General features: G+C 47.2%; 2 protein-coding genes across 10 annotated transcripts in view; one reads left to right on the top strand and one right to left on the bottom strand.

Moving 5' to 3' along the window:
- ZNF740 (zinc finger protein 740) lies at window positions 1–9,230 on the bottom strand. 5 transcript variants are annotated; one of them, XM_069584334.1, is made up of 7 exons: window positions 8,183–9,230; window positions 7,017–7,329; window positions 4,504–4,653; window positions 4,077–4,166; window positions 3,173–3,296; window positions 2,758–2,876; window positions 1–1,777 (listed from the first exon to the last, which is right to left on the bottom strand). In XM_069584334.1, exons 2-7 carry the CDS (start codon window positions 7,023–7,025, stop codon window positions 1,688–1,690), a joined length of 582 nt encoding a protein of 193 aa, XP_069440435.1. In that variant the 5' UTR covers window positions 7,026–7,329; window positions 8,183–9,230; the 3' UTR covers window positions 1–1,687. The 5 variants fall into 5 exon arrangements, with proteins under 5 accessions (XP_069440435.1, XP_069440436.1, XP_069440439.1 ...); XM_069584335.1 differs by having other exon boundaries at window positions 6,817–7,329; XM_069584338.1 differs by having other exon boundaries at window positions 4,504–4,685; window positions 6,817–7,329.
- CSAD (cysteine sulfinic acid decarboxylase) overlaps window positions 7,602–13,505 on the top strand; it is a 25,426-nt gene continuing 19,522 nt past the window's right edge. Inside the window, exons 1-3 of one of the 5 annotated variants that reach the window (XM_069584332.1) lie at window positions 7,626–7,763; window positions 7,862–7,950; window positions 8,190–8,288. The gene's annotated coding sequence lies outside the window, so the exon portion shown is untranslated. Of the gene's footprint in view, window positions 7,764–7,861; window positions 7,951–8,189; window positions 8,438–13,505 lie in introns of those variants that run through there. The other 4 variants (XM_069584331.1, XM_069584329.1, XM_069584326.1 and 1 more) reach the window with 4 other exon arrangements.

Raw genomic sequence — 13,505 nt, forward strand, 5'->3', positions numbered from 1 at the left:
TGGGAGTCAACCAAACCCCCAGAACCTCCCATAAGGATCCTTTCCTTAGCAGGAAGAAAGAGGGTTTTTATTTCACTTTAGAAAATTCATATTCACAAGCCCTGGCTTGGGTTAGCAACATCCTAACCAGCAGTCTGTTGAATCAATCTTAAAAAAAACCCCTCCAAAACGAAGCCCTCCAGTCCCCTCAAGCTGAGTTCTTCAGCTCCTCTTGAACCTCAAGGTTCAGGCCTTCAGGTTTCGGGGGGAGGGGCAGTCAGGAGAAGCTGTTTCATGCTCATCCTCCCCAGCTGGGGCTAGAGAAGGGTTTGGCTCAATATGCCATCTCCAAGCATACGAACACGAACACTCACATACCACACACACACTCACTCATACACCCCTGATGACTTCTGGGGAGGGTGTAGATAAGGTGGTGGTGTTGGAGCAGAGAAGAGCAAAGAATATAGTTAACAGTAAAACCTACATTAGGTTCCTCCTTCGGTGTTTTCTCTGCAGAGACCCCCACCCCCCCCACAGTTCTTTATTGTGTAGGGCCGGCCATCAAGAAGGAAGCCAAGATCTTTTCCTTTGGGACCAAAAGCTAGACCCCTATCTCCTCTACCTGAATACAGTGATAGGACGTGAGCGAGAAGATCAGCTCAACGCTGCTCAACAGTCACGTCAGGGGACACCAAATTTCTCTGTTTCTTGAACAGCTGTCACCGAACTTGGGGTTAGTCTTGGGTGGTTCCTAAGAGGGCACAAGGAGAAAGAACCCACTGTGACATCCACGACTCCTTGCTCAACACCTCTGTCTGGCTTAGGAGTCAGTCAGTATCAGCGAGGTAGCCAAAAACTATCTCCAAAATCAACTACCCAGAGAGAGAAAGGGAAGGGGCTTCAAGGGCCACGCTCACCCAAGTTTCCTCCAAAAGGCACTTGAGCTGACCCCATTAGGTACCAGTGTGGCACCGGCCACTGCAATAGCCCGGGCCACAACTCCTGCTCTTCCCTGAAGGAAATGAGAGGTACCTGCCCAGTCTTCCTGGATCCAGCCCTTGTCTGGTCCCCTCACTGCTCTTCCTTTTGTCCCTACAGTGAATAAGGAGGCCAAAGTAAGCACAGCTGCCATCCCTGATCCTATTCTCCTTCAAACAGGAGGTGAGGTACAGGGCTGTGGAACATTAAGGATCAACTGCAACTAAAAACTCAAATTTGGGGGCGGGCTGGACCAGCCATAGTCCCTGCTTTGACCAGGACTCTATACCTCCATGTTACCTATTTCCACAGTGTGCCTGTTCAAACTGCTTTTGGATAAACAAGAACAAGAACAGAACCAACCAACCCCTCTCCCCAGTCTCCTCCGTTTCAGCTGCCAGCAGGAGTCCAGGGCTGTGGGAGCCACACTTCAGTCTTGGTCCTGCACCTTGAGTCCCCACCTGTGACCTCAGCCGAGGGTCTGGGGACTAGCTTCCCTACCCAGGAATGCTGAAGGAACTTTCCCAAGATACTCAGAGTCTCAGATTATTTACAGAGCTGAAGCTCTGGGGCCTGCCGTCCCCTGATGCACTCTTCCGGTCTCCTGGGTCCACTCTTCCAGGAGGGAGACAGATACAGACGGGGCGGCGGTGGGACCATCCGACCAGAGGGGGTGCACTCTTCGGTGGATTCTTCTGATCACTCCCACCACCCGGGGCCCCTGCGCCTAGAGAGAAAACTGCCCGTCGGAAGTCTTGGACTGGCACCCTTGGCACATCCGTTTGTGTCTGAGTAATCGATCTGTCCGAGAAAAACACTGAGAAGAAACGGAGGGTTAAGCGCCTGAGAGAAGAAACGTGGTTACCTATTGGCTAGAGCTGTCCTTCCCAAATGAGAGAGGCGCAGGTCCCATTCTGCGTTCCCTTGGCATGTACAGACAGCATGAGTGGACAGTGGTTAGGAACACAACGCTGAAGTCTCAATCCTGGCCTAGCGCGCAGGAGCCATGCAACCTTGGGCAATCTATCTCAGCTCTGAATGTGTCCACGCATCTGTAAAATGGGACTAAAGGTACCTACTCACAGAGCGGCTGCTTCATTTATCATGTATTTATTCAGTATCTCAAGGCAGGTACAGTTCCTGGGGCTGAGGACAGAGGGGAGAACCAGAGGGACAAAGTCTCTGCCCCACAGAGCTTTCATTCTAGTGTTCTGCAGATACAACCTGAGAGTGTGGAGCAAAGCTTGAGACCCAGCAAAGCATCCAGTGTTCACTGTTATCATTTCTCCTCTCTTGTTCTTGTCTCGTTTTGGTCCTGGATTTTACAGTCACAATACATCAGATATTGACCACTCCCCCAGGGCAGGAATTTTTCTCTCTTCCTCCTAAGTGCACCTGTCCTGAAGTTCCATTCAATGTGTCTCTATCCCTGATCTGCTGTGTCCTTGGGAAACCCAACCTCTCTAAACCTCAATCTTCCCATGGGCAAAATGAAGGCAACAAAGCTACCTCACAGAGTTAATGTGAGGTCAGCGTCATACATGGTCTCACTGGGCCTGGTGCACAGTGAGCACTCAAGAAGCACTATTGTTAACAATTGTTCTAATGGCTCCTCCCCAAGGGACCAGAAAGGGATGTCTATATAAGGCCAGAAAGATATACCTCGCCCCGATGTACTAACACCATCATGGCCAGGAATGCGAGATGGCCCCTTGTCAAGCAGGGAGTGGGGGCGAGCCCTGGCTATTGGGGAAGAAAGTTTGTGTGTGGGTGTGAATGCATGACACGTGAGCTTACCTGGTGACACCGTTCACACTGGTAGGGCTTTTCCCCACTGTGTACACGCTTGTGACGCTCCAGGTGGTACTTCTGGATGAAACGCATATCACATATGTCACACTCAAATGGCTTCTCACCTGGCCCAATCAGAGAGAAGGGAGCATCAGGAGGTATACATGGCAGGGACCTCAATCCAGTTATTTTCCCAGAAATCTTTACCTTTTAGTAATGTGTAAACAGCTAATGGGGAAAGGTCCCCAAAGCTGCTGGTCTCAGCAACACCAGATACATACAATCTCTTCCACCTCATTCACTTACCTTCTTCCCCTATTTCTAATAGTTACTCCTTAAAATAAACCCAACAGAAGCTACACACAAACATAATAGAAACTAAGGACTACGCCCCCCCTCTGAACGTGAGCAAGACACTTACCGGTATGAATAAGGATGTGCCTCTTGAGGTGATAACTGCTCCTAAAGGCTCCAAAGCAGTGTTCACAAACAAAATTTTTGGGAATCTTTACTTGAAAAGAACCATTTTGTTCCACTACCACCACCTGGGGGCAAGAGTCAGGCACGTCATGAGGCTATCCTATCCCTCTGCCCCCTTCTTGCCTCCATTCTGCCCTGGCCCTATTTTCAACTGCTGGACAAAGTAACTTCTCTGATGCTGTCATCTCCCATATCCCTCAGAGTTAAGAGACCCTTGGAGGAAGAAGGTAGGGTGAGCAAGCTGTCTGCTTGGTCAAACCTCGCACTCTGAACTGACCTTAGAGGGAGACTGCCTGCCCCTCTGCCACAGGACCTCATGCTCCTCCGACCCTCCCCTTACCAAGGATGTTTCACAGAGGGCAGAGATCAATTGCCAAAGTGGTCTCTGGATGGGGTCAGGGTGGCTCACTCACCAGCCCTGAGGAGACCTCAGGGCTGAACCAGAGACGCTCAGTCGTGTCCGACTCTTTGCGACCCCGTGGACTGTAACCTACTAGGCTTCTCCGTCCATGGGATTCTCCAGGCAAGAATACGGGAGTGGATTGCCATTTCCTTCTCCAGAGGATCTTCCTGACCCAAGGATCGAACCCGGGTCTCCTGCATTGGAGGCAGACGCTTTAACCTCTGAGCCACCAGGGGAGTGTGTAAGAAAGAAGAGGGCTGCCTTATTCCCAAACTGAATCAGTTTGGGGGTTTCCCCATTACCTGCCTTCTTCTTCTTTTTTTGGCCACTCTGCGTGACTTGTGGGATCTCAGTTCCCTGGCCAGGGAATGAACCCGAGCATTCAACAATGAAAACGTGGAGTCCTAATCATTGGACTGCCAAGGAATTCCCCATTACCTGCCTTTTTAACAGTCTTTTTTGAATGAGAGGCCTCAGCCAAGCTGTCATCGTCTTTGCGGCTCCGGGATTTATCACTGTCTTTTCGGTGGCCCTTTAAATACAAATCAAATCTAAATGCACAGTCAATCTCAGAACACAAGACAGGAGGCCAAAAAAGGTGCTTTGAGACAACTTGTGAATCACCTGCCCCAGAGGTTTAGAGAAAGTACGCATCAATCGCCTCTCCAAGTACCTTGGTTTTAATGAGCTGTTGTACAGGAAAGACCTTCCTTTCTTGTACCCTCTAAAATACCCATACTCATGGCCCAGCTGTATCCCCTTTCCCACTTCCCTAAACAGAAGCACTGAGAACTCAAAGCTGGGCATCTCCTGGCAGAGAGCTTGGGCCACCCGACCCCCAGGTGCCGCAATGGACTCAAGTGCTGTACCTGACTCGAGCACCTCAGCACATCAGGGCTACCTGCCCGCTCTCCATTCTCGGCCTGCTTGCTGGCAATCTGGCTCAGCATCATCTTCTTGCTGGCTGCAGTGGGAACCAAACTCACACCTGCTAGGCCTTCACAAGCCAGGAGACTTGCCTAAGTTGAAAGGAGATGAGGTGTCAGGTCACCTGGCAGGGCAGGGCAAAAACAGACTGCCAATTTCCAAAGAACTACCTTAAACACCCAGCTACTAATGTGCGGCTTCTCTCCAAGGAGCGTCCCTCCTCACCACAAAACCCTGCTTCCTTCGAGAGTCCTCCCTAACTCATCTCACCAGGACTAGTTATCCATTTTGTCAGCTGTCAGCATTCAGACACGGACCAAGAGAATAATCAGATGCTACTGACACTTATCATTAGCACTGTGCTCGGTAAAGTGTGTATCTATATACTACTTTGAAGCTACACGAGGCTTAGAAATACCAAGAGTCTGTCCTGCTGACCCACTGACATGGGAGATTTCTAGGGGAACTTCCTTCTTTCCTTCTTGATGACACGTAGCTACACAGAACCCGCTTCTGACTGGCAGATCTCACTGGTGCCAAATGTACAGTCTCAAGCTCTACAAACGCGTATCAGTAAAATCAGGTCATTTCTCCCCTTAGATTTAAAATTCTCTAAGTGTTGTCAAATATAAAAATTTTATATTTTATAACAAAGATAAAAATTAAACCACTTGGGAAGACTTTGGAGTTGCATATACAATTTCTCCTCCTCCTCCCCGTCCTCACCATTCATGTATGCATATTCATATTTCTCACAGTCCTTGCTATACATAGTTTAAAAACTACTTAAGTAAGGGATATTTAGGAAAATTGCTACATTCTTCAAACTGACTTTATTTAGCCAGCACTAGACAATATCCTTTTCTTACTGAAGAAACACTTTTAAGAAACAGTTGGTCAGCAAACTTCCGCAAGAAATTGAAAAAGAAATTCCTTTCAGGTGATCAGCACATCCCAGAAACCCCCTCTCTCATCTTCAAGGACTTCGGAGGGAAAGGTTTGGAGGCAAGACTTAACTCTGCTGTTTGCACTGTACAATCTCAGGCAGATTACTCCACCTCTTTAAGCCTCAGTTTCCTTAAATGCAAAATGTTTACCATGGTATCTACCCTCACAGGGCTGATGAGTTAACATACAAAAGCAGCACCCCAGTACAAAGTTAGCAGTTAGGGAAAAGCAGTCTTCTCAGAGCTAGAGTGAACAGGATGCTGTGAAGTGGGTTGCAAACAAAGGAAGAAGAAACTGCACGGCTCCTCCTCTGCATGGAAAAGAAGGAAGCTATGCATGCAGCTGGAAGAAAGCCAGCGATTTCTTCCCGGTGAGGCTGGTAGGAGAGGGTCCCTGGAAGGAAGCTGGCAAAAGCTCCGGGGATGCTACAGGCAGCTTTTCTCCCCAGATAACTACAATAACCTGTTGAGCCATCCTGTCTCTCCAATCCATCTTGTGTCCCCACAAAGGGGATTTGGAAGGACAAGTACCTTCCAAATACACTGATCTGACATCACTCTCCTGCTTAGCACTCTTCAGAGAGTCCCCATTCCTTATGGAATAAAGTTTAATTTCTCAGCAAGGGATAAAAAGCCCTTCAGTCACACTCAGCTTACTTCTCCAGGAAACAACTCCCTCACCCTAACGTGGCCGTCTATCACTATCTCCTGTCTTTAACCATCCACTCCCCCCACCCCAATCCTTTCCTCCGTAACTAGCAAACTACCCGCGGTACTCCCCACCTCACCACATCCTCCCAGGACTCTAAGTCTCTGCCCAGGCAATTGTCCTTGTCTGAATGCCCTGTTCTACTTGTTTATCTAGCAAACTCCTATCCATCCTTCCAGCTTCAACTTCTTTTTTCAACCAGGCAGAAGGCTCATTCCCTCATCTATGGTGTACATACCTCTATTATTGCATATTCCTTCAATCAACAGACTCATTGAGTCTGTACTACTAGCCAGCCACCAGGCAGTGTTGTGTATATAAAGATAAATAACAGATTGTCTCTTCATCTCCCCCAACCCCAACCCAACTAGCCTGGAAGCCTGCTGGGGTCAGGGTCAATTTTATTCATCTTTGTATCCCCAGCACAATGCCTTGCATGTAACAGGAGCTCAATAAATTCCTGTTGAAAAAAAACAAATGAACCATTCACCAGACTGTTTACTCCCTCATGCCCCTCAAAAGTTGCTGTACCAAGTGTAAACTGAGTACATGTTGCTTTGTAAATGTCCCATCAAGGCCTGTGATGCAGTATAGCCTACCTCCTTCATTTGACTGGAAGCTCCCTGAAGGCAGGGGCTGTGGCCTGTCTCCTTTCCTTCCTCTAGATCTCCCCCTGGTGTTTAATACAGAGCTTGGCTCACTGGGTTGGTCAGTATGTTGACTAAGGCAGCATTCAAGAGTGAAACTGCAAACACGCTTCCCAGTGATCTTGAAGGAGGAGGACTCTAGAGCTTTTTACCTGAGCCATGCTGATTTCTCACTTAATGCAACTCAAAAGTTCGAGTTTCTTGCTCCACCTTTCCTTAAGACACTGTTGTTTGAAGAACTGTCACCAAATCACTGTAACAACTCTTTCGTGTCCCTTCAGTCCTGCTGCCATACTGAAATGCCTTTGTCTTCAAACAGAATTTAGTGTCCTCCAAAGTAAAGATAGATGTTCCAAGAATCCCTGGTCTCTGCTTGGCTCCTGCCTATTGTCTGAAGAAAAAGTCTGCCAGTCTTGGTTTTCCAGCTGAATTCTCTGAATGAAATTCACGATTTGTTTCAGAAACCTGAAACCAGAAAGGGAAATGGAGCTGTTAGGTGCAACATTCTCAGGCCATACAACCTTCAGTGGGCTGAACTATTTTGCCAGGCAGGCGCTCTCTGTGCGACTCTCAACGAAGACATCAGAGTTCTCTTTCTAGGTCATGAGAAGAAACTGGTCTCCAGGCCATCGACAGGAGCAAAAGTAACTTCGGCCTCTAGTGGAAGCACTGCAGCAGGATTTGCCAACTTAGGACTGGAAGAAGGGGGCGGAGGCCCTCTAGGGCTTTTGTGTCCAGTGGGCCGGCCCGCGAAGCTCGCACTCTATCAAGGCGACCCGAAGTGGAGTGGAGAAAAGCTCAGGGGTTAACGCTGGGCGCTTGAGCAGCACGCAGAAACTGGACCAGCAGTACAAGCCCAGGCCGGCTCACACGTGTGCATTCTCCGAGACCGCCCCAAGGTACGTAAACTCGCTGCGGAGGTGGAAGACAAGGAGGCGAAGCCCAACGCTGCGCGTTCCCTCCCATCTTCCCTCCCTCCCTCCCTCCCGCGAGCCAGCCAGCCAGCCAGCCAGCCAGCCAACCATCCGCCAGCCAGCCAGCCGCTGCGCCCGCCGCACGAACCCGGAGAGCCCAGGAGCGCGCAAGGTGCGTGCTCGCGCCCGCGTCCCTTCCGAGCAAGCCCCCTCAGTCCGGCCGGTGACGCGACCGCACGGCGGTGTGCGCGCAGCCCCTACCTCTCCTCGGGAGCGCCCTCCCTTCGCCCCGGGCCCCTTCTTCCCTCCCCTCCCCCTTCCCGCGCGGTGCCCCACGGCCTGCGAGCTGCTGGAGCGCTGCCGCCTGCCTCCACAACGCTGCGCTCCCTGGGGCGTGCTCTTACCTGCCAGGCGCGGCCTCCCGCTGTCTCCCCCGCTGCGCGGCGCCTCCTCCAGGCCGCAGCACTCCGTGCCAACCCCGTGGCCGCCGCTGCCCCCGCCGGGACCGAGGCAAGTTTACAAACACCAACCCGGGGCCCGTTTCCCCGGAAGCACTTCCCCTCCCCCTCCGTCCTCTCCTCTGTACAGCACTATCCACTTCCGGGCGGGGGCCGACAGAAAGGGGGTGAGGCTGAGGGCGCACCGAGGGAGTGCAGCTGGTGAGTGGGCAGTGCCGACGGCGCGCAGAAGGACGGGAAGAGGGCGGACCGGCGGTACGGCGCGTGCGCCGTGTTGCGGGCGCGCCCTCGCGGCCATCTTGATTCAGGGCAGGAAAGAAGGCCCCGAAATGTTGGGGTGCAGAGTGTTTGTTGAGGGTTTTGCTAGGTGAGTTGGTTACTTGAAGAAGCGTCATCACTTTCCCTTCCTCGCAGATGTTCTCCCTTCGCTTATGAGTCTGGAGCCCCAAATACTGCCAGAATAGTTCGTACCAGGCCTTTCACGTAGCTCTGTCGAGATCATCTTTACCCGAGCTTTCCATCAGGAGCAGATCTGCAGATTCCGAGGGCCACCCGTCAGCTGGGAGGGAAGTTTTTTGCACGCTCTTGCTGAGTACACTCAGCTCCAGTCTGAGAAAGGATTCCGTGGCATGTTCAGAGCACTCCGAAGCCTTTGATTTCCTCATACCACTTCCGCCTTTATTTCTAGACGGTCCAGTATGTCATAATGGCTTCCTCACCTCCGAAAATGCATAGGACTCTCCTGTTGTTCGGTCGCTCCGTCGTGTCCGACTGTTTGGGACCCCCCTGGACTTAAGCACGCCAGGCTTCCTGTCCTTCACCATCTCGCAGAGCTTGCTCAGACTCATGTCTATTGAGTCCGTGATACCGTCCAGCCATCTCATCTGTCGTCCCTTTCTGCCTTCAGTCTTTCCCAGCATCAGGGTCTTTTCTAGAGCCTGCTCTTCGCCTCAGGTGGCCAAAATACTGGAGCTTCAGCTTCAGCATTCAGTCCCTGCAATGAATATTCAGGATTGATATCCTTTAGAGTTGACTGGTTGGATCCCCTTGCAGTCCAAGGGACTCTCAAGAGTCTTCTCCAACACTACAGTTCAAAAGCATCAATTCTTCAGCGCTCAGCCTTTATGGTTCAACTCTTACCTCCGTACATGACTACTGGAAAAACCATAGCTTTGACTAGACGGATCTTTGTTGGCAAAGTAATGTCTCTGCTTTTTAATACCAGATTGGTCATAACTTTTCTTCCAGGGAGCAAACATCTTTTAATTTCATGGCTGCAGTCACCATCTGCAGTGATTTTGGAGCCCAAGAAAATAAAGTCTGTCACTATTTCCATTGTTTCCCCATCTGTTGGCCATGAAGTAATCGGACCGGTGCCATGATCTTAGTTTTTTGAATGTTAAGTTTTTGATTTCCTCATAGCGCTTCCGCCTTTATTTCTAGACCATCCAGCATCTAACTTTGGCTTCCTCCCCTAAAAGGCATAAGCTCTCCTCAGTAGGAAACTGTGGTCTCGTTGGAGATTTGGCAATGCAGGGTGGCCCGTTGGCCCGGCTACATTAGGAAAACTCCTGAGCCTTTCTTTAAATTCTGTTCCCAACTTTCCTGCTAAAGATGGGCTTCCCCAGAGACTCAGAGGGTAAAAAAGTTCTGCCTGCAACGCAGAAGACCTGGGTTCGATCCCTGGCTTGGGAAGATTGACTGAAGAAGGAAATGGCAACCCACTCCAGTATTCTTACCTGGATAATTCCATGGATGGAGGAGCCTGGCGGGCCACAGTCCATGGGGTTGCAGAGAGTTGGGTGCGACTGAGGGACTAACACTTTCAGTTTCTGCTAGAGATGGACTATGCGTTAATGCACTTGATGGAAAGAAATGTTCATTTTATTTAGGTGCTGTCAGGTTGTGAGTGTAGGGGAATTAATGGAGATGCCTAAATAAAAAAAAACTTTATGAATGAAGACAATTTCCAGCCACTTTATGTACATAGATTTCATTTCTGTGAGCACTCCATTTTTTTTTTTACCAATTGACAGCAAATCTTTGTGGTCTTAAGATCATCATAGAACAGCTAAAATTGAGTGAGATTATCAGAAGTAAATCTTTAATTAAGAAAAAAAAATAGCTCAGGGACTTCCCTGGTGGTCTGGTGATTAAGAATGGCCTGTAATGGGAGTGGGTAGGATGTGAGTTCCATACTTGGTGGAGGAACTAAGATCCCGCATGCCATTGGGCAGTTAAGCCATATGCTGCACTTCCCTAGCGGGCTGCTGAGCTAACACCTGATTCAGCCAATAAATACTTTAAAAAATAGCTCATGCTTATTTTAATAAATCCACACAGCACAAAAAAATTAAAAGGCAAAAAAACATATTGCCATCTGTATGCTACTCCATGCTCCTGAAGGTAGTGACTTTTATCAGTTTGTTGTATATACCACCAGGCTTTTTTCTGTGTTCATAAAAACTTTTTTATTTCATCCAGAATTTGTTTTTGAGCACCACAGTGGACCAGACAAAAGTGTTTCACACATCTTCTAAGTAGTTTCACATTTTAAAAATTGTTTCAGTATTCCAGCAATTTGTATTTTAGTTTGTCTAGGCCCATCCTCAATGAACATTCAGGTTAGTTCCAGTTTTTTTGTTTTTTATAAACCATGCTGTATGAACATCCTTATAGTGATCCTTTTGTTTTTATAGATAGATTTATAGGTAGGAAATGGGCATTTAAAATTTAATAGGTTCTGTGGAATTGAATTTCAGGGGTTTGTAACAGTTTACACATTCAGAGCCATGTGTAAAAGTCCCCAGTTCCTGCAAACTGGATGCTATGAATTTTTTATACAGTTGCCAACTTGATAGGTAAAAAATAGTAATTTCATTATTTTAATTTGCATATCATTAATAGTGAAGTTGAGCATCTCTTGTTGCTTTTTGACCATTTTAATCGTTTTTGTTAACTCCCTGTTCACATCTCTTGCCTGTTAAGGAAAAAGTAGATCGTTTGTCTATTTTGTATTGATTGGTAGAAATCTTCTCCATGTTACACTAACTTTTCATTTGTCATGCTTTTAACATTTTTTCTCTTATTTTTCATTTATCTTTGAACTTTTTTTTAAGAGTGGAAGTTGTGTTTTGTGGGAAAATATTTGAAACATTTCTATGAAAATAGTTACAAGAAAAGAATGTTTGCAATCAAAACTAATATTCTATTAGAGCTGCTGGCCACCCAGAGTCATTATTATTATTTATTTATTTTTGGCTGTGCTGGGTCTTCGTTTCTGCAGGTGGGCTTTCTTTAGTTGCAGTGCATGGGTTTCTCATTGCAATGGCTTCTTATTTCAGAGTGTAGACTCTAGGGCGTGTGGGCTTCAGTAGTTGCAGTGTACAGGCTTACTTGCTCCACAGCGTGTGGAATCTTCCTGGACCAGGGATAGGACTCCTGCCCCCTGCATTGGCAGGTGATTCTTAACCACTGGACCACCAGGAAATGCCAATTTTCATATTTTTATATTCAGTATTTTCACATGATATATCCATTCACAAAGAGAATCAAATTGACAAAATACTAAAGCCAGTGAGTTCAGCTGCATTGCCAGATGTATGATTAACAAACAACTTATATAAATAAAATGAGAATAATAATCAACCATAAAAATATCGTAGAAAGATATCATTCACAATAAAAAAGTTTACATTTATAGACGTAAATTTAAGGAAATTGCAAGTTATGTATTAAAATCAGGTTATTTTAGTGGAAGACAAAAAGGGCTTGATTATTATGATTTTTGACTGTGCTGCATGGCTTGTGGGATCTTAGTTACCGGACCAGGGATTGAACCTGGACCAGGGCAGTGAAAGCACCATGTCCTAAGCACTCACTGGTCTACCAGGAACTTCCCCAAATGCTTGATTAGGTGGAGTTTTATCATGTCTGTGAATAGGAAGACTTAATATTGTAGAGACAAAGTTTTTGCTTTAGATTAAGTTAAATTCTTATTAAAACAGGACTTTGCATGGAATTTAAAGTGACTTTTACATTTGCAAGGAAAGGAGTAATTGCAAGAGAGCAAAGACCATTTTGGAAAACAGTGAGTAGGTAAAATGATGATGGGGCAGGGGAAGTAAAGCCATGAATCAGCTTTAACCGCTTTAATGCGTCTTTCTTTAAACAGAATTTTTCAAGTTTTGTGTAGTCAAATCTGCCTGTGGTGGTGGGGTTTTTGTGAAATGCTGCCTCAGTGTTATAAGAATATTTCCCTGTATTTCCTTCTGGTGTTCTTAGAGTTGTATATTTTCAGTTTTACACCTTTACCTCAGCTGCAGTTGATTTTTGTGTGGTGAGAAGTAGTGAGAAATGCCAGACTTAAAAGGGACCAGAGATGTAGTCTTAGCCTAGATGTCACCTTTGTAATCTTGGATGAATTAATTTCGCTCTGTCTGGTACAAGAGTCCTTGACTTGAGGATGAGAGTCAGGCTAATTTCTAGCACTGCTGGGAAGCCCAAGTGAGATCATAGGTGAAAAGTTCTTAAGAAGGAAGAAAACACCCTTTGCATATCTTCTAAAGTATCATTAATACTGATTTTTGGTTTATACACATCATATGTAAGTGAAGTGAAACATCATTTTTCAGAACCTGGAAACAGTTCATTCAAGTTTGTGCAAAAGACATCTGTGCTGCTGTCTACCTATTCCCTCACCGGCTCAACACCCACATTAGTAATGGCTCCAGTTCTTATGTGTAGTGTTTTCTCCCCTTCTAGATTGTAAATTCCTGGGTGAGGGAGAGAGGTCTAAGTCTTATCCTTAAGTAAAGCACCAAATAGAAAGTAGGCATTCAGAAAAAGTATTAATTTTCATCTTTTCCACTACTACTACTACTTGGCGGAAGGAAGAGAAGAGTGGGAAAGATGAAGACGAATATTTTCCTGAATGCTTATGTTGTATTTGGTGCTTTATTTAAAGGGCATCCCAGGTGGCACAGTGGTAAAGAATTTGCCTGGGCTGGGAAGAGCCCCTGGAGAAGGAAATGGCAACCCCCTCCAATAGTCTTGCCTGGAGAACTCTGTGGACAGAGGAGCCTGGTGGGCTACAGTCCTTGGGCTTGCAAAGAGTTGGACACGACTAAGTTTGCATGCACGCATGGTTTACTTAAAGAAGCATAAGACATAGACCTCTCCCCGTCCAGGAATTTACAGTCTTTCAGAAGGGCAGAAGACACTGTACACACAGGAACTGGAACCACTATTAACGTGGGGGTTGAGTCTG

This window comes from Ovis canadensis, chromosome 3, assembly GCF_042477335.2.
Source record: "Ovis canadensis isolate MfBH-ARS-UI-01 breed Bighorn chromosome 3, ARS-UI_OviCan_v2, whole genome shotgun sequence".
Taxonomy (NCBI): Eukaryota; Metazoa; Chordata; class Mammalia; order Artiodactyla; family Bovidae; genus Ovis; species Ovis canadensis.